This window comes from Eriocheir sinensis, chromosome 22, assembly GCF_024679095.1.
Source record: "Eriocheir sinensis breed Jianghai 21 chromosome 22, ASM2467909v1, whole genome shotgun sequence".
In the NCBI taxonomy this organism is placed as follows: Eukaryota; Metazoa; Arthropoda; class Malacostraca; order Decapoda; family Varunidae; genus Eriocheir; species Eriocheir sinensis.
In genome coordinates, this window is record NC_066530.1 from 4936768 (window position 1) to 4959755 (window position 22988).

Below are 22988 nucleotides of genomic sequence, written 5' to 3' on the forward strand. Positions count from 1 at the left end.
CCCGACGCATACTAAACAAGGCTTGAGTCGCGGCCCCAATGCATAATGATGAACACACACACACACACACACACACACACACACACACACACACACACACACACACACACACACCTGCCAATTAGTTCCCGAGGCCACAAAAGGCGCGCGGAGTCTCAAGCTCTTCGTGCCCTTGTCGACTATTCCCTTGAACCACACAGAGACGCCTTCCAAACACACTCAAGCTTCATCGGAATCCCATTTAACTCAGGGCCCAAAAGATGTGCCAATTATTTTTTTTCTAGTCCATTACGAGTATAGAGAAGTTTTAACCCGTCTAAATTATCCTTTTTCCTGCTAAATATTTCTTTGAGGGACTGAGAACCGCTCGGAACGCTTAACTCAGATCGTAATCACTTTTATCTACACAAAATGAATGTGCCAATTAGTTATGTGGTGCAGCAAGAGGTACACAGCAAGAGGTACACAGGTGCATCAAGTCGCATCAGCTATCCTAGTCCCTGCTGAAGTGTTTCCTTGAAGGACGGATTGCCTCCCCACACGCCTTTGACATGCACAGGTATTATAGGAATCAAGTCTCGGTCAAGGGTTTATTAGCGAGACACCTGGCGTGGAGTCCCCTCTGGCGTGCAGGTGCGGAGGCAAGGCAAACTACCCTCAAAGCGAAGACTCCTGAATAAAGAATGAAAGCGAGGAACCATCTTCAGGTCCTTTGTAGCCGCGGCTCAAAGGACAGCTCTAAAAGTGCGGTGGAAAAGGAACCTTAATTCGAACCTTGCCAATACTGAATAAACAGTTGATTACGAAAATGGCGCGGCACCTGCGGACGAATTACCTGTTTGCCCTCGCCAGGTGTGTTTGGGCAGCGCCGGAGGCCGTGCGGGCGTGTTTCGGCTTCAGTGGGCGACGCAAAAGTTTTAGGCTCGGGCCGGGGTTAATTAAATACTTTTGGTGCTAATCAGTTGACCGTCGGCATCATAATTTGTGAGCATGGGAACAACATCAGCCCAGCACGCATTTTTGTTGGACAGGTGTGTGGCGGGGAAGGGGAGGGGTTCGTGTGTGTAGGGTAGGAGGCGATGTTTTGTGTTGATGGGTGGGTGGGTGTGGGTGTGGGTGTGGGTGTGGGTCGGTGGAATCATTAGTTCGTTTCTCGTCGGCCTCTCACGGTATATGTAGACGCTAAGTAATCATAAATATCCATCCTTTATGTGATAAGTTTTGGGGTTTGAGTTCTAGTCCGTACGTAATATAATAATTGCGTGCAAGGTCACCAGAAACATGATCTCATTACTATCTCTTCCTGATGCTATTCTCGGTTTCCTCCTTAGTTTTCTTCCTCTTCATTACAGCTTCTTTTCATCTATTTATACTCTCCATCTTCAGTCTTATTAAAATCTATCATCCTCCTTTTCTCCGTGTCTTATCCTTGTGCTCTTCCTGGTAATGATTTTCCTCCGTTTAGCTCCTTTTCTCCATCATCCATCATTTATATTATCTCGGTCTTGTAAGTCTTTCTTCGCCTTCACTACATCTTCAGAGTTATTATAGTTTCTCAGTTTCAGTAATTTCTCCGACTCATGATTTTCCTACTTTTTCTTCGATCCATCATCCATCATTTATATTCTCTCAATCATTGGTCTTTAGATTACATCGTTGGACGAGTGTATGCACAGGGAAGGAGAAGCAGGACTCTTTCCTCATCTGCTTTCCATGGTATAGAGATGCTGTCAGTAGTATGTGTTTAGGGCTTTTCCTCCCCTTCCTTATCCATTTTCATCCTTTCTTCCTATTCCTTAACTTGCTCCTGTTCCTCTGCTTCCTCCTCTTCCTTCTCTTCAACCTCATTTTTCACATCATCTTTCCCTTCCTCTTCACTTTCTCTTCCTTCCCTTCTTCCTCCTCCTCCTCTTCTTTCTCCTCCTCCTCCTCCATTATTATCATTCTTTCTTCCTATTCCTTAGCTTGCTCCTGTTCCTCTGCTTCCTCCTCCTCTTCCTTCTCTTCAACCTCATTTTCTCATCATCTTTCCCTTCCTCTTCACTTTCCTTTCCTCCCTTTCTTCTTCCTCCTCCTCCTCCTCTTCTTCTTTGTCTCCTCCTCCTCCATTATTATCATCCTTTCTTCCTATTCCGTAACTTGCTAATTTCCAGGTAGCATTCCACAGGTAAACAGGTGCATATCATCATTGAGGTAACAAGAGTCGCATTTATCCCTTACAAGCTCTATAGTTCCTTTGTGTTTTGTCTTTGGTTATTTGAGGGTAGCATTCCACCACACCTCTCCACCCGAAATGGACCTCTCTTTTGGCCACTCATCTATGCTCTCTTATATAGGAGCAGTGATTAGCGGGCTTTTTTTTCTCTCGTTTTATTTTCGCCCTTGAGCTCCCTCCTTAGCTGTAAAAAAAAAAAAAGGTAGTCAGGTATATTTGTTCATTAAGGTCATAAGACTCGTATTTGTTTTTCGTTTGTTCTTTAGTTCCTCTGTGTTTTGTATTGGCTTTACTTTCATCATAACTTATACGCCACTTTCTATAAATTATTAAAGAGATCATTAGTTACGTATTTGTAGAAGGTCATATGATTCGTATTTGTTTCTCATTTGTTCGTTAGTTCCTCTGTGTTTTGTATTGGCTTTACTTTCATCATAACTTATACGCCACTTTCTATAAATTATTAAAGAGATCATTAGTTACGTATTTGTAGAAGGTCATAAGATTCGTATTTGTTTCTCATTTGTTCGTTAGTTCCTCTGTGTTTTGTATTGGCTTTACTTTCATCATAACTTATACGCCACTTTCTATAAATTATTAAAGAGATCATTAGTTACGTATTTGTAGAAGGTCATAAGATTCGTATTTGTTTCTCATTTGTTCGTTAGTTCCTCTGTGTTTTGTATTGGCTTTACTTTCATCATAACTTATACGCCACTTTCTATAAATTATTAAAGAGATCATTAGTTACGTATGGTTGTGGATTGGTGAGATGGGAGGTCGTTAGTGTCTCGCGTCTTTCATTCTTTCCTTCCTTTCCTCCTATTTTGTCCATGTTCGTATTCCCTCCTTTGACTTCCTTCTCTATTTATTTATCTCTATTCTCTTTCCCTTTACCTCTCTCTTACATCCTCCTCTTTTTATATTGTGTTAATTCTCTTCCTTCTGTTTTATCTGTTACATCTATTCCTCTCTATTCTGTTATTTCCCTCGTTTATTTGACTCCTCAATTTCCCTCTCGCTCTTTTCCCTTTTTTCGGTTTTCTTTTTTTTCCATTTTTTTCCTTCCGGCTAGTATTTTCTGTACCATTTATTTTATTCCTCTCTCTGATTTTTCATCCATTTTCTTTTTTCTCTCTCTCCTGCTCTTCCGTCCTCTATTTTTCACGCTTTTCCTTTACTTCCTCCTTCCTCCTGCCGATTCTCCACCTTCTCTTACCTCGTCTCTTCTATTTCTTCCTTCATCAGTTCCATTACTTTATTCCTTTCCTCCTATTCTTGTCCGTGCATTACCTCAGTTTCCTTCTTTCTTCTCTATCTATCTATATATTTTTCCTTAACTTCTACCTTACTTTATCTTCATGTCGGACAGGTGTGAAGAACTTGGAAGCAGATGTTAATACTTTCTTTCTTATGTCCTCCTCTTTTTCTTTTGTTCATTCTCTTCCTTATATTATTTTTCCATCTATTCCTTCACATTCTCACCTGTTACCTTATATTATCGTCAGGTGGGACAGGTGTGAGCAACTAGGAAGCAGGTGTTAATAATCTCTCTCTGACATGCTCCTCTTTTTTTTGTGTTCATTCTTATCCTTTTATTTTATTTTTCCATCTATGCCTTCACATTCTCACCTGTTACCTTATATTATCGTCAGGTGGGACAGGTGTGAGCAACTTGGAAGCCGGTGTTAATAATCTCTTCTCGTCCCTTCCAGCAACCCGGCTGGTGACGCCACTAAGGACGTGACTCCCACCTTCACCTACGTCAAGCCGGCGCCCCCTCGCTATGTCATTGTGGTGGAGGACACGGCGATTATGAATGTACAGGTGAGTTTGATGTCCTCCTCCTCCTCCTCCTCCTCCTCCAAGCCCAAGAATATCACGCTAAAAAATGAGGGGAATTATTGATTTTTAAGGTACTGGCGAAAAAAAATGAACAACGAGAAATATGTGAATGTCTTCCTCTCTATCTTCCTTTTCTCCTCCTCCTCCTCCTCCTCTTTCTCCTCCTCTATCTCCTTCTCCTCCTCCTCCTCCTCCAGTCCCAAGAATATCACGCATAAAAAATGTGGGGAATGATTGATTTTTTAAGTACTAGTGAAAAAAATTTAAAAACGAGAAATATGTTAATGTCTTCCACTCTATCTTCCTATTCTCCTCCTCCTCCTCCTCCTCCTCCTCCTCTTCCTCCTCCTCCTCTATCGTCTCCTCTTCCTCTTTCTCCTCCTCCTCCTCTTCGTCCTCAGTTTCCTTTTTGTCCGTATTGATCTCTCTATTTTCGTCCTGCTCCTTTTTATATTCCTTATCATGATTACTCGCTCTTTTTACATTGCTTCTGCTCCTTTTCTTCCTTCCTCCTCTTCCTTTTCCTCCTCCTTACCCATTTTCATCCTTTCTTCCCATTCCTTAATTTGCTGCTCTTTCTCTGCTTTCTCTTTCTTTTTCATTCACTTCTACTTCATTTTCTCATCCTCTTCCTCTTTACCTTCCTTATCTTCCTTTTTCCTCCCCCTTATCCATTTCCATTCTTTCTTCCTGTTCCTTAACTTTCTGCTGTTCCTCTTCCCCCTCCTCCTCTTCCTTCTCTTCCACCTCATCTCTCACCCTTTTCCTATTTCACTTTCTTCTCTTTTTCTTTTTCTTCTCTTTTTTCTTTCTCATTTATTTTCTCTTCAGCATCATTTATCATCCCTCTCCTGCTGTTTTCCCTCTTCCTCCTCATCATCTTTTTCCTCCTCTTTAACCTTCTCATCGTCCTCCTCCTCCTCCTCCTCCTCCCCCTCCTCTTCCTCTCTAAAGGCTTTCATGTCTTTCTCTCCTCTTTAGTCCCACTCCCTCCTCTTCCTTCTTCCAAGTGGACTCAATATTTTCTCTTCTCGTTTCCTCTGCTTCCCTCTGCTTCCTCTCTTCCTTCCTTCCTTCTTTCCTCTCATTTCTAAGCACTGTCGGTCCTTCTCTGTTTTTATTTCTCCTTTATCTCTTCCAGATGGGTTCCTCTCCTTCCTGCTCTTTTCCTTGTTTATTTTACTTCTCAATTTCTCCTTCTTCCTCTTTCTCTTTTTTTTCGTTTATATCAGTTTTTTTTCCTTCTGGTTCTTATTTTGTTTTATTCCTCTCTCTGATTTTTCACCTCTTTTCCTCTCTTTTCTTCTCTTCCGTCTTCTATTTTCCTCATTTTTCCTTTACTTCCTCCTTCATTATGTATTTTCCTGCTTATTCTCTACCTTCTCTTACTTCGTCTCTCCTATTTCTTCCTCCACCAATTCCCTTATTTTCTTCTTTTCCTCCTATTTTATCCATGCATTCCCTCATTTTCCTATTTTTTCTTCTCTCTATCTATCTATCTATCTATCTCACATCCTCTTATTTTTTTTCCTTTCTGTTTTAACTCCCTTATTTCTCTTTTATTCATTTTTATCTATTCATCCTTCACATTTTCCGCTATTCCATTTTTTTATCAATCCTTGTTTTTTTTTCTTCTTCCTAGTCACTCCTCTTTCTCCACTTCCTTCCTTCCTTCCTTCCTGTCTATATCCTCTTCTTTTTTGTCTTTCTCTCCCTTCCTTATTTTTTTCTATTTACAGTTTATTTCTCCATCATTTCTATTCCTTCCCCTTCCTTTCCCTTCGTTCCATGTTCCCTGTATTTTTCTATCCTCTCCCACCCTTCGCATCCCTCCTCTCTTATTCCCTTCTCCATCATTGTTTTTTTTTCGTATATTCTCTCTCCGTTCTCTCCTCCCTTCTCTTATTTCTTTATACATAATTTTGATTTTTTTTTAGGGGGGGTGGAGGATCCTCTCTTCCTCTCCTCAATTACCTTTTTTTTTTTACCTCTCATCCTCTTTTGCTTCTTTTCTTTCTTATTTCCGACTCCGGTTTTTTTTTTCTTCTCTATATGGTCATTTTTTTTCTTCATATTTTTCACTTCCTTCCATCATTCTCATTCTATTTTCTCTTCCTCACCTTCTACGTTGTGTATTCTTTCGTCCTTCCCTTCATTCTTTTTTTTATATTTTCTGCTCCATCATTTTTTTTTCTTCTTCCTATATTATTTATTTTTATATTTCTTTCAAACCTTTCTTTTAGCAAATTCGTTCTCTGCTTTGTTTTGTATTTTTCATTTCTTCCCTTCTGCTCTTCTCATATTTCCTCCTCCATCGTTTCCTTTCTCATCTCTTTCCTTCCACCTGCGTGTTTTTTTTCTTTATTATTCATTTCCTCTCTCCTTTCCTTCCTCTTATCTCACTTTTTTTCCCCCTGCTTTCTTTGTTCTCTTAATTCCTCTTTTATTTTCCATTATCTTACTTCACTTCCACCCACGATGTATTCATATGTATTTCCTTTTCTCCCTGTCCTTTCCTTTGCTTTCCTTTCCTTATTTCCTTTCCTCTGCTTTTTATCTCTCATCTACCTATATCGTTTCTTTCTCTTTGCCTTTCTTTTGTCTGATTTCCTATTCCATCGTAATTTTTTTTTATTTAATTCCACTCACGTTATGTATTTTTTTCGTACCCTTTCCCCTCTTTTTTCTCGTCCACCTCTCCTCCCATTTTTATCTCACATTTTCCCATATCGTTTTCTTCCCTTCCTTGTGTCTGATTCCCTACTCCATCATTCCATTTATTTTTCACTTTATTCCACTTAAGTTATTTATTTATTTTTCGTACCGTCCCCCTTCTTCTCATCCACTGCTCCCCCACTTTCTCCCTTCCTCTCCTCCTTCCCTTACCCCTCCTCTTCCTCCTCTTGCACCTTCCCCCCACGTCCTCCCTCCCTCTCCTCTCCTCTTGTACCCCGTCCCGTTTTCTCTCGAAGGAAAACGACACTCAGACACGCATTCAGATCCTCCCCCGCCACTTGAGTCCATTGAAATGTGTGTAAATAGCAACAAATAGGATCCCGCTCCTCTAATGCATCCTGCCCAGCCTGATGCAAGCTTTGTGGGGCTAGTTACAGCGTGCGTCAGCCTTCTATGTTTGTGTGTTTGTGCGTGTTTTTTTTGTATGTGTGTATGTATGTGTGTAGGTAGGTAGGTAGGTGTGTATGCATGTGTGTATGTATGTATGTAGTAGGTACGTATGTAGGTTGGTTGGTTGTTAAATAGGTAGGTGTGTATTCATGCCGGTATAATGATTGCTTGTATGTGTAGAATAGATATAAAACATGTATGAATGTACCTAAGGACGTATGCACGAATATTTTTTTGTGTGTGTTCATGTATGTATGTATGTATGTATGTATGTATTATTTTTAATACCAGGTTTCCGTCATCCGTCAGCCACACATCCTTTTTTGTCTGATGAAATCGTGTAATACTTCCATCCCGCCTCGGCAAAAATTGAGGAAGCGCATCTCCACTGCAAAGCTCTTTTTCTCACACCAGCTCAAAATAAAATGTCGTTAATGCCCTTGTTTTCATTAGTTAATTGAAGGATTTCGTTGTGTGACATTTTCACAAAGCAGAGCCTTTGTTAAACATGTAGAACATGGCGGGAGGATCAGGCTGATCCTCTGTTTGATAATAATACCTTCACAAACACCGCCGCTGGCATCGGTCCTAATACATGGTATTTTTTTTTTTTTTACAACAAAGGAGACAGCTCAAGGGCACACAAAAAAAGAAAACAATAATAAAAAAAAACCCGCTACTCGCTGCTCCCAAAAAAGAATCAAAAGAGGTGGCCGAAAGAAAGGTCAATTTTGGGAGGAGAGGTGTCCTGATACCCTCCTTTTGAAAGAGTTCAAGTCGTAGGCAGGAGGAAATACAGATGAAGGAAGATTGTTCCAGAGTTTACCAGCGTGAGGGATGAAAGAGTAAAGATGCTGGTTAACTCTTGCATAAGCGGTTTGGACAGTATAGGGATGAGCATGAGTAGAAAGTCGTGTGCAGCGGGGCCGCGGGAGGGGGGGAGGCATGCAGTTAGCAAGTTCAGAAGAACAGTCAGCGTGGAAATATCGATAGAAGATAGAAAGAGGGGCAACATCGCGGCGGAATTTAAGAGGTAGAAGACTATCAGTAGGAGGAGGAGAGCTGATGAGACGAAGACCCTTAGACTCCACTCTGTCCAAAAAAGCTGTGTGAGTGGAGCCTCCCCACACGTGAGATGCATACTCCATACGAGGGCGGACAAGGCCCCTGTATATGGATAGCAACTGCGCGGGGGAGAAGAACTGGCGGAGACGATACAGAACGCCCAACCTCGAAGAAGCTGATTTAGTAAGAGATGAGATATGAAGTTTCCAGTTGAGATTTTGAGTTAAGAATAGACCGAGGATGCTTAGTGTTGAAGACGGTGACAGCTGAGTGTTGTTGAAGAATAGGGGATAGGTGTTTGGAAGATTGTGTCGAGTTGATAGGTGGAGAAATTGAGTTTTTGAGGCATTGAAGGACACAAGGTTCCTTCTGCCCCAATCGGAAATGATAGCAAGGTCTGAGGTTAAGCGTTCTGCAGCCTCCAGTCTGGAGTCATGTACTTCTTGTTGAGAGGGTCTTCTATTGAAAGAAGTTGAATAATGCAGAGTGGAGTCGTCGGCGTATGAGTGGACAGGACAGTTTGTTATGGAAAGAAGATCATTCATGAATAACAGGAAGAGAATGGATGATAGGACAGAACCCTGTGGAACGCCACTGTTGATAGGTTTAGGGGAGAGCAGTGACCGTCTACCACCGCAGATTTAGAACGGCCGGAAAGGAAACTGGAGTTAAAGGAACAGAGAGAGGGATAGAATCGGAAAGAGGGCAGTTTAGAAAGCAAAGACTGGTGCCAGACTCTATCGAAGGCTTCCGATATGTCTAGCGCAACAGAGAAAGTTTCACCGAAACGGCTAAGAGAGGATGACCAAGAGTCAGTTAAGAGACCAAGAAGATCGCCAGTAGAATGCCAATTGCGGAATCTATACTGGCGATCAGATAGAAGGTTAGAAGTGGAAAGGTGCTTTTGAATCTTCCGGTTAAGGATTGATTCGAAAGCTTTAGATAGACAGGAAAGTAAAGCTATAGGGCGGTAGTTTGAGGGATTGGAACGGTCGCCCTTCTTAAGCACAGGCTGTACAAAGGCATACTTCCAGGAGGAAGGAAAGATAGATGTTGATAGACAGAGACGAAAGAGTTTGACCAGGCAGGGTGTCAGCACAGAAGCACAGTTTTTAAGGACAATAGTAGGCACTCCATCAGGTCCATAAGCCTTCTGAGAGTTGAGGCCAGAGAGGACATAGAAAACATCATTTGGAAGAATCTTAATAACAGGCATAAAGGAGTCAGAGGGGGGATGAGTAGGAGGAATATGCCCAGAATCGTACAGGGTGGAGTTCTTACAGAAAGTTTGAGCGAAGAGTTCAGCCTTAGAGACAGATGAGACGGCAGTGCTGCCGTCAGGGTTAAGGAGAGGAGGGAAAGAGGAAGAAGTGAAATTGGAGGAGATATTTTTGGCTAGATGCCAGAAGTCACGGGAAGAATTAGAAGAATCAAGGTGTTGACATTTTCTATTAATGAAAGAAGTTTTGGTAAGTCGGAGAGCAGATTTGGCACGATTCATGGCTGAAATGTAAGGATCAAAGTTAGCGGGAGTTCGAAGGCTCTGGAACCTTTTGTGAGCTGCCTCTCTATATTTGATATCACGAGAACAAGCATGATTAAACCAAGGCTTTTTAAAAAAGCATGAGGAGTAGAGAAAGTACGTGGAATGTATGCCTCCATTCCAGAGGCAATCACCTCTGTGATGCGCTGAGCACACACAGAGGGGTCTCTCTCCTGGAAGCAGTAATCATTCCACGGGAAATCGGAAAAGTACATCCTCAGGTCGTCCCACCGAGATGAAGCAAAATGCCAGAAGCATCGCCTCTTCGGTGGATCCAGAGGGTGTACAGGGGCGATAGGACAGGATACAGAAATAAGGTTATGATCGGAGGAGCCCAACGAAGAGAACAGTTCGACAGAGTAAGCAGAAGGATTAGAGGTAAGGAAGAGGTCTAGAATGTTGGGCCTGTCTCCAAGACGGTCGGGAATACGAGTAGGGTGCTGAACCAACTGCTCAAGGTCGTTGAGGAGAGCAAAGTTGTAGGCTTGTTCACCAGGCTGGTCAGTGAAAGAGGATGAAAGCCAAAGCTGGTGGTGAACATTGAAATCTCCCAAGATGGAGATTCCAGCAAAGGGAGAGTGAGTCAAGATGTGCTTCACTTTAGAGTTCAAATAGTCAAAGAATTTTACATAGTTAGTAGAGTTAGGCGACAGATAAACAGCACAGATGTATTTAGTAATAGAATGACAATGAAGTCTTAGCCAGATGGTGGAAAATTCAGAAGAGTCAAGGTCGTGGGCACGAGAGCAAGTGATGTCGTTGCGCACGTAGGCGCAACATCCAGCTTTAGATTGAAATTTAGGATAGAGATAGTAGGAGGGAACAGAGTAGAGGTTGCTGTCAGTACCCTCAGAAACCTGTGTTTCGGTGAGGAAGAGAAGATGAGGTTTAGAGAAGGAGAGATGGTGCTCCACAGAATAAAAATTAGAACGGAGACCTCGAATGTTGCAGAAATTGATAAGGAGGAGGCTCGAGGAGTTATGAGGACACCTCTCAAGTCGGCAGCCAGAAGGGGAGTCCTCCGTGGGGGAATTTATGCCCCCCTCCGAGGACTCCGAGGCTGTGTTTCCGTTAAGCATTTTTAATTTTGAATTTTGGGAAAAGGTGTGTGTGTTGTGTGATTGTAGTGTGCTGTAGAAAGAGAGAGGAACTGTCTTTAGAGAGCATGCTGAACTGCTCTCTGGTGTTGATGAGATACCTAGACTCACCTTTTTTTTTTAATAGCAGAGGAAGCAGCTCAAGGGCAAAAAAAAAAGGAATTAATAACGAAAAAAAAGCCCGCTATTCGCTGCTTCCACTAAAAGCCCTCAGACGAGTGAACAAAAGAAAGGTCAACTTTGGAAGGAGAGGTGTCCCGATACTCTCCTCTTGAAAGAGTTCAAGTCGTAGGCAGGAGGAAATACAGATGAAGGAAGATTGTTCCAGAGTTTACCTGCGTGAGGGATGAGAGAGTAAAGATGCTGGTTAACTCGTGCGTAAGGGATTTGGACAGTAGAGGGATGAGCTTGAGTAGAAAGTCGCATGCGACGAGGCCGCGGGAGGGGGGGAAGGATGCAGTTAGCAAGTTCAGAAGAGCAGTCAGCGTGAAAATATCGATAGAAGATAGAAAGAGAGGCAACATGGCGGCGGAATTTAAGAGGTAGAAGACTATCAGTAAGAGGAGGAGAGCTGATGAGACGAAGAGCCTTAGACTTCATTCTGTCCAGAAGAGATGTGTGAGTGGAGCCCCCCACACGTGAGATGCATACTCCATACGAGAGCACACAAGGCCCCTGTATATGGATAGCAACTGTGCGGGGGAGAAGAACAGGCGGAGACGATACAGAACGCCCAACCTTGAGGAAGCTGATTTAGTGAGAGGGGAGATGTGAAGTTTCCTGTTAAATTTTTGAGTTAAGGATAGACCGAGGATGTTTAGTGTTGAAGAAGGTGATAGCTGAGTGTTGTCGAAGAATAGGGGATAGGTGTTTGGACGATTGTTTCGAGTTGATAGGTGGAGAAACTAGGTTGTTGAGGCATTGAAGGACACAAGCTTCCTTTTCCCCCAATCGGAAATAATAGCAAGGTCTGAGGTTAAGCTTTCTGCAGCCTCCAGTCTGGAGTCTTGTAATTCCTGTTGAGAGGGATTTTTGTTGAAAGAAGTTGAATAATGCAGAGTGGAGTCGTCAGCGTATGAGTGGATATGACAGTTTGTTATGGAAAGAAGATCACTGATGAATAACCGGAAGAAAGTGGGTGATAGGACAGAGCCCTGTGGAGCACCACTGTTCATAGGTTTAGTGGAAGAACAGTGACCGTCTACCACAGCAGAGATAGAACGGCCGGAAAGGAAACTGGAGATAAAGGAACATAGAGAAGAATAGAAACCGTAAGAGGGCAGCTTAGAAAGCAAAGAGTTGTGGCAGACTCTATCGAAAGCTTTCGATATGTCTAGCGCAACTGAGAAAGTTTCACCGAAACAGCTAAGAGAGGATTACCAAGAGTCAGTTAAGAGAGTAAGAAGATCGCCAGTAGAACGTCCCTTGCGGAACCCATACTGGCGATCAGATAGAAGGTCAGAAGTGGAAAGGTGCTTTTGAATCTTCCGGTTAAGGATTAATTCAAAAGCTTTAGATAGACAGGACAGTAAAGCTATAGGGCGGTAGTTTGAGGGATTGGAGCGGTCACCCTTCTTAGGCACAGGCTGTCTGAAGGCGTACTTCCAGCAGGAAGGAAAGGTAGATGTTGATAGGCAGAGACGGAAGAGTTTGACCAGTCAGGGTGTCACCACGGAAGCACAGATTTTAAGGACAATAGGAGGCACTCCATCAGGTCCATAAGCCTTCTGAGTGCTGAGGCCAGAGAGAGCATAGAAAACATCATTCTTAAGAATCTTAATAACATGCATAAAGCAGTCAGAGGGGGTTTGAGTAGTAGGAATATGCCCAGAATTGCCCAAAGTGAAGTTTTTACAGAAAGTTTGAGAGAAGAGTTCAGCCTTAGAGATAGATGAGACGGAGGTGCTACCGTCAGGGTTAAGGAGAGGAGGGAAAGATGAAGAAGTGAAATTGGAGGAGATATTTTTGGCTAGGTGCCAGAAATCTCTGGAAGAATTAGAAAAAGCAAGGTTTGGACAAATCCTATGGATGAAAGAGCTTTTGGTAAGTCGAAGAATAGATTTGGCACGATTCCGGGTAGAAATGTTAAGATCATGGTTAACCGGAGTGCGAAGGCTCTGGTACTTTTTTTGAACTGCTTCTCTATCCCTGCCTGCCTGGCTACGTTCACGTTATTTTCATATACATCCAAGGACGAAAACCAAGTGTAAAATAAGCCTGACACAAGCCCAAACCTCACTACTCGTCCGACAGATAAATTTTCACGAGAAGAGAATCGAGTTACCTCTCCACACGATATTGACCTCTCTTTTGTCCACTCTTTACTACTCTCTTTTATAGGAGCAGGGATCAACGGGCATTTTTTTCCCTAACACTTTTTTGTGTTGTTGCCCATGAGCTGCTTCCTATGCTGTAAAAAAAAATATGTAAACTTAAGATGACGCCCCGAATAAGTGACAGAGTTTGGTATGAATTGCCTTGACACTCCCGGCTTGAAAGAGTCATAATAAGAAGCACAGAGAGACTAATGCCTTTCCAGAGATTGCCAGTGTAAGGAAAGAACGTATGATACTATAATTCTTGCCTTAGGAAGTTAGAGAGCGTAAAGATGATTTTGGTAGAAAGTCGTGTGCAGAGAGGCCGCGGGAGGGTAAAAGGCGAGAACATAGCAAGACTGGACGAAAAGTTAGCATGAAAGTAGCGGTAAATGGTGGCAAATAAAGCAAGATTGAGGCGGACTCCGAGGTGTAGAAGACGGCCAGTAAAAGGAGGGTAGCTGTTGAGGTGACCTTCCTGTATTTACCCGGAAACTACTTACACCTTTGTTCCCTTCTACCATGTACTTACACCCCCCTAACAAGGTTGTGGCACAGCGTAGCAGCCACTTTCCCCCTAATTCTTCTTCAGAAATCTCCCCTTACCTGCCTTTACCCTCCCCTCCTCCGCATCCTCCTTCACGCAACCCTCTTACCTGACCATTACCTTCCCTATTACCTCCACTATTCTTCCGTCTCCTCCTCCTTTACCCTCCTTCCCTCCCTTTTTCCTTCCCAAGCAGAGAGTTTCGTGTTTCATTTTACTCTTATTGGCTTATTAAATTAAACAAAAGCCCGTAGATTACAATTTTCATAGTATTTTAAGATGAGCCTCCCTGAGAGAGAGAGAGAGAGAGAGAGATCACATCAGAACATCATGTATGAAAAAATCTTAAATATCGTTGGAAAAATTCGGTCTTGCGTGTCTCTCTCTCTCTCTCTCTCTCTCTCTCTCTCTCTCTCTCTCTCTCTCTCTCTCTCTCTCTCTCTCTCTCTCTCTCTCTCTCTCTCTCTCTCTCTCTCTCTCTCTCTCTCTCTCTCTCTCTCTCTCTCTCTCTCTCTCTCTCTCTCTCTCTCTCTCTCTCTCTCTCTCTCTCTCTCTCTCTCTCTCTCTCTCTCTCTCTCTCTCTCTCTCTCTCTCTCTCTCTCTCTCTCTCTCTCTCTCTCTCTCTCTCTCTCTCTCTCTCTCCTCCCCACCCCCCCACCGCCTCTCTTCCTGTGGGCAATATTGATGAGGCAAACCACACCGTGATGGCCGACAACCCTTAAACGTCACTGGAATTTCGTTCAAAGGGCTTTGTAATATTAGTATCGACAGCTTCGTTGAGTGATATTACTTGCGTTTGTGTGCGTGCGTATGTATGTGTGTGTGGGGAGGAAAGCGGGGGCTGATGTGTGTCTGTGTGTGTGTGTGTGTGTGTGTGTGTGTGTGTGTGTGTGCGCGCGCATGTTTATGGCTCAAAAGAAAAAACGATAGGACAGAAAACCGATACACGTGACCCGATTCCACAGAAGGAGTATTTATATGTTCATTTATGTATGCAACGACTTCGTGGTTAGCCAAAAACACAGGCCGATAACACACACACACACACACACACACACACACACACACACACACACACACACACACACTTCTCATGTTTTTCTTCCTTTTTTCACAACTTCTTTCACCTACATTCTCTTTTTCATCTTTCATCCTCCTCCTCCTTTTCCATCTTTATCATATTCCATTTTCCGTTTTATTTTCGTTACTATTATTAAGGTTTCAATATTTTTTTCTCTTTTTTTATCAACCCTCAGCTGTTAACACACTTAAATATCCCCTACTCTCCATTCTCTTCATTTTCTTTCATCTTCCTTTCCTCTCTCTTTCATGCTCGTAAAATCAGATATAAAGTTCCAGCATTTTATTCCACACCTAAATTTCTTTCTCATTCTGTTAATCCTTACCTTACATCTGATGTTTTAAGTTTTCACACTTCTTATCATTATACTTTAATTACCTCTACTCAACATTATTCTAGTATGGTGGGCGTTGTCCTCTACCTTCCTCTCTTCTCCATTCATCATTCTTCATCGTCATGTTTTTCACGCTCCAAACTCTCTTCTTACTCACCAATCACATTTTTCACCCTACAGAAACGCTGGGAGTTCCTACGTAAGGCAGTGCGGAAGCTCCTGGTGTACGATATTCCTGCCGGGAGTATGGTGGGCGTTGTGAAGTTCGACCAGACCGCCTACACCAAGCTGCCCCTCGACATGCTGCCCTCAACACTCAACGACCGCCAGCGCCTCGCCACCGCCTCCATGCCCCGCAACCCTTCCAACTATGCCCAGAGCCAGAAGTGCATCATCTGTGGTTTAGAAGAAGCAGCCAGGGTGAGTGTTTAGATGCACTCTCGTTTCTGTTTTGTTTTTGTTTTATTCTTCATCCTCACCAGTCATACTGCCTATGACTTAAACTATTTCAAGAGGAGAGTATTAGGACACCTCTTCACCCGAAACAAACCTCTCTTTTGGCCTCTCGTTCGTTTTCTATTGTCGAAGCAGCGTAAATGGGGCTTTTTTGTTGTTGTTTTTGTTTCTGTGCCATTGAACTGCCTCCCTTTGCTATAAAAAATATAAAATCACCTTCACACCGTCACTCACTTCACTCATCACCCTGGCTCAGCTGCTGGCGGAGAATGGCAACAGTGCAGCCGGCGGGGTCATTCTTCTCGTCACCTCTGGCTCGCCTCTGCCGCTCACTCCCTACGACGTGGAGCAGATGGGCGCCGTCGTGACTCAGAGGGGCGTCAGGGTGGTGCCAATCCTCTACCCCGTCACCTCCCGCAACCCCAAACCTTCACCTGGCGTGGAGAGTCTGGCCCAGCTATCCGGTAAGTACTCGATCTCTTTGTTTCTTGAAGGAGTTTCTATTTAAGTGAAGAAAGAAAAAATAAAGTCCCTGCAGCTGCCGAAGAGATGTACAGGAAAGAAGTGTTCGCCAAGATGCTGGTTTTAAAAAGTGATTGAAGAAACAAGTAATAGAGTACAGTTTAGTTGAGTCCCTCGTCTCTTTACTTCTTGTCTCGTTTTCTACTTGATTGTTTTCCGCCGCCACCGCCAGAGGGCCAAGTGGAGGAGGTTCCGTTTTCTCTTGATGACAAAATGATGCTCTTTTTATTGTTTATTCGTTTTCTGTGTCACAAGTTTCGTTTTTTTTTTTTTTTTTTTGGGGGCAGGGGGTTATATGAGAAGGTGGGGATGTGTTTTGTTGTTGATTGCCGCTTCTCTCTCTCTCTCTCTCTCTCTCTCTCTCTCTCTCTCTCTCTCTCTCTCTCTCTCTCTCTCTCTCTCTCTATCTCTCTCTCTCTCTCTCTCTCTCTCTCTCTCTCTCTCTCTCTCTCTCTCTCTCTCTCTCTCTCTCTCTCTCTCTCTCTCTCTCTCTCTCTCTCTCTCTCTCTCTCTCTCTCTCTCTCTCTCTCTCTCTCTCTCGCTCTCTCTCTCTCTCTCTCTCTCTCTCTCTCTCTCTCTCTCTCTCTCTCTCTCTCTCTCTCTCTCTCTCTCTCTCTCTCTCTCTCTCTCTCTCTCTCTCTCTCTCTCTCTCTCTTCCACTTAGTTTTCTTCCCTTTTGCCTTTTTACATATTACTTTTTTTGTTTTTCTCTATCTTTCCTTCATCCTTCTCCGTATCCTTCACTCTTTTCCTCTCCCCTTTCTTACTTACTTACTTCCCCTTTCTTATATATAACTTTCCTGTTCCTCTCTATCTTTCTTTCATCCTTCTCCTTTTCTTTCACTGTTTCCCTTTCCCTTTTCTAAACTCTAAGCACTTCTCGTTTCTTTCACCTTTTACCTTAACCCTTCATATCTTAATCGTGACCCTTAACTTCTATCTTTTCCTCTCTTTTTAGTATTTTCTATTCTGCTCCTTTTTTATACTCGTTTCTTTCGCCCTTTTCCTCTCTCGTGGGAGCGCCGAAGGTTGGGCCAGGCAGACGCTTCCCTCGCTGCATTACTGTTTGTTCGCAGTCTTCCCGGGCAGGCCAATGGCACCTTAACTCCGACGATAAAAATTCACCGCGCTTTCTCCTCTTCCAAACTTCGACTTCGATTCTTCCTCCTCCGTCGTTTTATCACATTTTCCCCCTCCACCCCTCCCCCGCCGGCCCCACTACCCCTTGCCTCCTCCTCCTCCTCTCTTCCGCCTACTCCTACTCTTCCTTCTCCTCCTCTTTCCTCTCATCTTTCGGCTCTCTTCCTTCTCTATCTTCCTTCTTCTCCTTCTCTTTTCCTTCTCCTCCATCTCTTATTCTTCCTCCTCCTCCTCTTCCTTCTCCTCCTCCTTCCTCTCTTCTTTAGCCTCTGTTCCTCCTCTATCTTCCTCCTTCTCCTCCTCTTTTCCTCCTCCTCCATCTCTTTTATTCCTCCTCCTCCTCCTCCTCCTCCTCCTCCTCCTCCTCCTCCTTCTCCTCTCCCTTCACTGTCTCCGTCTTTACCTCATATCCCTTCGCATTTTCTTTTTTTTTTCGTCCGTTTCTCCTACTCCTTTACCTCCTCTTGCCCCTGGGAGTCAAGATATCCTGAGTACAGCGGCACATAACTAATAGGATACCCCCCCCAAAAAAAAAAAGGAAATAGTGAAGTGGGTGAATTTATACGGTTCTACAATTGCCTCACTTAATTCAACAACGGTCGGTCACAGGTTCAATAATAGTCTACCAGTTCAAGCGAGTCGGTGCGCTACAGATATTGGTTTATTTCTCGAACGATCTTCCCTTAAGAATTCCATACACCGTTATTTCGTTGTAAAAGTTCAAGCATACGTACAGTAAATGCTTGAGCTTGTTTTGCGGCTCCCTGAAATGACTCACGAACAGATCAATTCACCCAAGCTGGCAAAGACTTAATGGTGCCTTTTTGTCCATGTTTTGAAGCTTCACCTCCTCCTCCTCCTCCTCCTCCTCCTCCTCCTTTTCCTCCTCCTCCTTCTTTTCCTCCTCCTCCTCCTCCTCCTCTTTTCTTTTGCCCAGTACCTCTTCGCATCCTCGTTCTCCTAACATTTGTTCTCCCGTCCTCCTCCTCTTTTCTCTCCTCTCCTCTCCTCTCCCTTCCTCTTCTCCTCCTTCTGCCACGCCTCCGGTACATCCACCTTTTTCTCCCTCCTCCGCCCTCCCACTCGTTTCCTCTTCATAAAGATTTCCTCTCAGAAAGATTCCAGTTTCCCTGTTGCACTATCTTATCACTCTCCTTTTTTTCGACTTTTTTTGCAAACTTTTTTCATATACCTTTTCCATCACTGTCCCCAATGCCCAGACATATTTTTTATCCCTTTTTCTTCCTCTCCTCTCATCTCGCCACTGTTTGGAGGCTCATAGACGCCCCCCCCCCCCCTTCCCTCCCCCGGTCTCACCTACGCCCTTCCTTTTTATACTTCTCTTATTTTAGCTTTTCGTGTTGTCATATTTATGCTAATGCCCAAGTACTCTTTGTTTCCCTTTTCTTCATTTCCTTTCAACCTGCCACTGTTTGGACCCTAATTAACTCACCCTCACTTGCTATTTCGTTTTTTTTTCATTAATGTTTTGTATTCTTATAGATTAGTTGTCTAATGTTTTTTTTTTTTTATCTCGTTGCGTCTCTCCTATTACAGTTTTTTTTCGTACAACGTATTTTCTCTATTCACTCCGTGCTCCGTTTGTGTATATATTGCTAGTATTCTTCAGCAGTAGTCTGGTCTCTATTTTAATTTTCTTTAACTCTTCCCTTCTCTGGACGCCCTTTGCGGTTACATCTCTCCAAATCTCATTTTTACTCCTCTCCACATTTATTTTCTTCTCCTTCCGTGATCCGTCTTTTTAAACTCTGCCGGGACTGCTAAACTAAGTACAAATTTCGTCCTATATTTATTATTTTCCTCCTAATTTCTCTCATTGACATCCGTTCCTGCTATCTTCACCATCTACCTCCTCCCACTCCTCTTCTCCCTCCTCTTCAAGGATCCACACAAGGCAAAGGCATAAGCAAAAGCCGCAGCGCCGTCTGTAGAGGAAACAATCAAGAGAGGTCGTTGATATCATAAACTTGGCAGTCATAGAATTCTCAACCAGTCCACTTTTAGCCCACATGTTTGCCTGCTCGCCCGCCTCTCTCTCTCTCTCTCTCTCTCTCTCTCTCTCTCTCTCTCTCTCTCTCTCTCTCTCTCTCTCTCTCTCTCTCTCTCTCTCTCTCTCTCTCTCTCTCTCTCTCTCTCTCTCTCTCTCTCTCTCTCTCTCTCTCTCTCTCTCTCTCTCTCTCTCTCTCTCTCTCTCTCTCTCTCTCTCTCTCTCTCTCTCTCTCTCTCTCTCTCTCTCTCTCTCTCTCTCTCTCTCTCTCTCTCTCTCTCTCTCTCTCTCTCTCTCTCTCTCTCTCTCTCTCTCTCTCTCTCTCTCTCTCTCTCTCTCTCTCTCTCTCTCTCTCTCTCTCTCTCTCTCTCTCTCTCTCTCTCTCTCTCTCTCTCTCTCTCTCTCTCTCTCTCTCTCTCTCTCTCTCTCTCTCTCTCTCTCTCTCTCTCTCTCTCTCTCTCTCTCTCTCTCTCTCTCTCTCTCTCTCTCTCTCTCTCTCTCTCTCTCTCTCTCTCTCTCTCTCTCTCTCTCTCTCTCTCTCTCTCTCTGTCTCTCTCTCTCTCTCTCTCTCTCTCTCTCTCTCTCTCTCTCTCTCTCTCTCTCTCTCTCTCTCTCTCTCTCTCTCTCTCTCTCTCTCTCTCTCACACACACACACACACACACACACACACATACACACACACATATATATATATATATATATATATATATAAATATATATATATATATATATATATATATATATATATATATATATATATATAAGTGTTTTCAGGTCCTGTGTAAATGAAAGCTTCGTTCTAGCTTATATTTAATGGGAAGTGGGTCCAGAGTCTGATCAAAGTGGTGATTCCTATTCCTCCTCCCTCCTCCACCTCCTCCTCCTCCTCCTCCCTTTTCTCCTTTTCCTCGTCTTCTTTCTCCTTCTCCTCCTTTTCGTCGTGTTTATATTTTCTCTTCTTCCTCCTCGCCTTCTCTCTCATTGTGTTCTTCTTTTTGCAGACTCATTATTTTTTGACGTTCCTTCTTTTTCTTTTCTTCTTTTTTGTTTTGCTCTATTTCGTTTCCATATTTTCTTTCTTTCTTTCTTTCTTTTTCTTTCTTTTCTTTCTTTCTTCCTCGTCTTCTCCGGTATACTGTTTCTCCTTTTCTACGTTCTTGCAAACTAGAGTATCCATTCCATCAGTCCCTTGCAACCTCCACCTCCTGTATATGAACATCCACACGTAGACTATCCACATCATAACATCCACATCATAACATCCACATCTCAAACCACCTCCTCCTTCACTCTTACATTTATTTTACTATTTATACCACTAGAAGCACCTCTTATCTTCCTCTCATTCTCTCATAATCATTTATTTTTCGTCTTCTCTTTTCCTATCTCCTCCAAGTCCTTCTTTTATTACTCCGTTCCTACTTCTCCACCTCTTCAGCTTTTCCTTATGTTCATCTTTATTTTCTTATTCCTCTTCCTCATCCAGCTTCTTTCCTTCTTGAGTATCTCTATCTCTCTTTCTCTCTCGGCTTCTTTCCTTCTTCCTCCTCCTCATCCTATTCAAGAATCCCTTATCTCCCTCTTTCTATGCATATTCTTCTCCCTCCTAGTTTATTTTTTTCTTTCCTCCTTTTTCTCCTCTGCATGCGTCCCTTATCTCTTCCTCTTTCTTCTCTTATGGCCACTTCTCCAGCTACTTCGCTTTTTCATGTTCCTCTTCTTCTTCCTCCTTCCTTCTGCCTCCTCTCCTCTCTCTTCCTCTTCTTCCCCCTCTTCTTCCTGTATAACAACATCTGACACAAGAATGAGGTCTTCCCAAGGGGCCATTGTGTCACCTCATGTCTTCTCCTCCTCCTCCTCCTCCTCCTCCTCCTCCTCCTCCTCCTCCTCCTCCTCCTTGAATTAAGTCTGAAAGGGCGGCATCATTGTCCTCACCAAACATAATGCGAGGTGTCATGTCTCCTCCTCCTCCTCCTCCTCCTCCTCCTCCTCCTCCTCCTCCTCCTTCCTTTTAAGAGTCTGTTTGTTCTTCCTGTTTCTTTTTTTGTTTTCTTTTTCTTCCTCCTCCTCCCCCTCCTCCTCCTCCTCCTCCTCCTCCTCCTCCTCCTCCTCCTCCTCCTCCAGCTCCTCTTTCTTTCGTTTTCGTCTTCATTTTGTTTTGTACTTGCTTTTTATTTGGTTTTCTTTTTTCTTTTTCTCTTTTTCTTTTTTCTTTCTTCCTCTCTTCATTTTATATTTTCTTGTTCTTCTTCTTTTTCTTCTTCTTTTTCATCTTCTTCTTTTGTTTTGCTTTATATTTCATTTTCGTGTTCTCTTTATGCTTCTTTCTTTCACTCTTTCTTCTTCTTCTTCTTCTTCTTCTTCTTCTTCTTCTTCTTCTTCTTCTTCTTCTTCTTCTTCTTCTTCTTCTTCTTCTTCTTCTTCTTCTTCTTCTTCTTCTTCTTCTTCTTCCTCCGCCTCTTCCTCTTCCTTATCTTCCTCCGGATGAAGAAATATCCTTCTCATTTTTCGTCCTTTGCCTCGAATTGTTTTATATAGAATTTTTTTTCTCTTATTTTTCTCTTTTCTCTTTTATATCTCCAGAGTCTAAATTATTATTCTGGGTATTTTTTTTGCGCTCTGCTCTTAACTTTTTCCTCTCATATATTTTTTCATTGTCATTTTGTTTCTTTCTCTTTTTAAATTAATCAATGTTTTTTTATTTATATTTTTCTCTTCCGTGTGTTTGATCGCGCACGCACACTTTGTGAACGCAGCTACACACACACACACACACACACGCACACACACCACCTCACCTCCCCCCCACCACCCCAGACCCCCATATCCCTTTCATATTGTACATTTTCCCTTTTTTTTCTATTATATTTAAAAAGTGTATTTTTAGCGTGAATATTTTCAGCTTTACAGCTGCTATCACTTAATAAACCGTTTATTATTATCATTATTATTATTATTATTATTATTATTATTATTATTATTATTATTATTATTATTATTATTATTATTATTATTATTATTATTATTATTATTATTACACACACACACACACACACACACACACACACACACACACACACACACACACACACACTTGCTTATGGCAGTCCATCGTTGCCGATGACGACGTTGCTCCATAAAATGAGATGAATGATGTATGTCACTGCTCTGTCCTCTGGTGCCACCTCAGATGGCTGTGAAGTCCAATCCGGGAAGCACAGATCTTGTTGCACAGATGACAGGGGTGTAGTTCATTGGGAGGGATGAGTCCTTGAGCCCTATGATGCCGGCGGGCTCGCTTGGTTGCTCTCTTTAGGTTTAATGAAGCCTCAATTACTTCTGTTCCTTTGTGGCATGCTGATTTCCAGATGGATCGGTCTGAAGCTAATTGTTCCAGTGTTGCAGGCTGTATGTTCATACATCTGGGGAGATTTTTTTAATGATCTTTGAACCTCTTCTTCTGTCCTCCAACTGAATGATTTCTTTGTGACAGCTTGCCATATAACATTTGTTTTGGGAGACGGTCGTCCTGCATCCTGATGATATGCCCTAGCCAGCGGAGGTGGCGCTTAGCTAGCTGGGTCTCGACGCTCACTGTATTGAGACGACAGTACAGTTCCTCGTGGGTGATTCTGTCTTCCCAAGATACTGCTAAGATGCGCTTTAAGCATTTCGTGTGGAAGTTCTCTAGCA

At 43.0% G+C, this 22988-nt stretch overlaps 1 protein-coding gene across 1 annotated transcript in view; it reads left to right on the forward strand.

Annotated features, from left to right (window-relative positions):
- The window catches only part of LOC127001961 (calcium-activated chloride channel regulator 2-like), a 286985-nt gene that overhangs the window by 142101 nt on the left and 121896 nt on the right, over positions 1–22988 (forward strand). The window contains exons 4-6 of the mRNA XM_050867229.1: positions 3931–4042; positions 15349–15588; positions 15881–16088. Coding sequence (XP_050723186.1) covers positions 3931–4042; positions 15349–15588; positions 15881–16088 — 560 coding nt within the window. The remainder of the gene's footprint in view (positions 1–3930; positions 4043–15348; positions 15589–15880; positions 16089–22988) is intronic.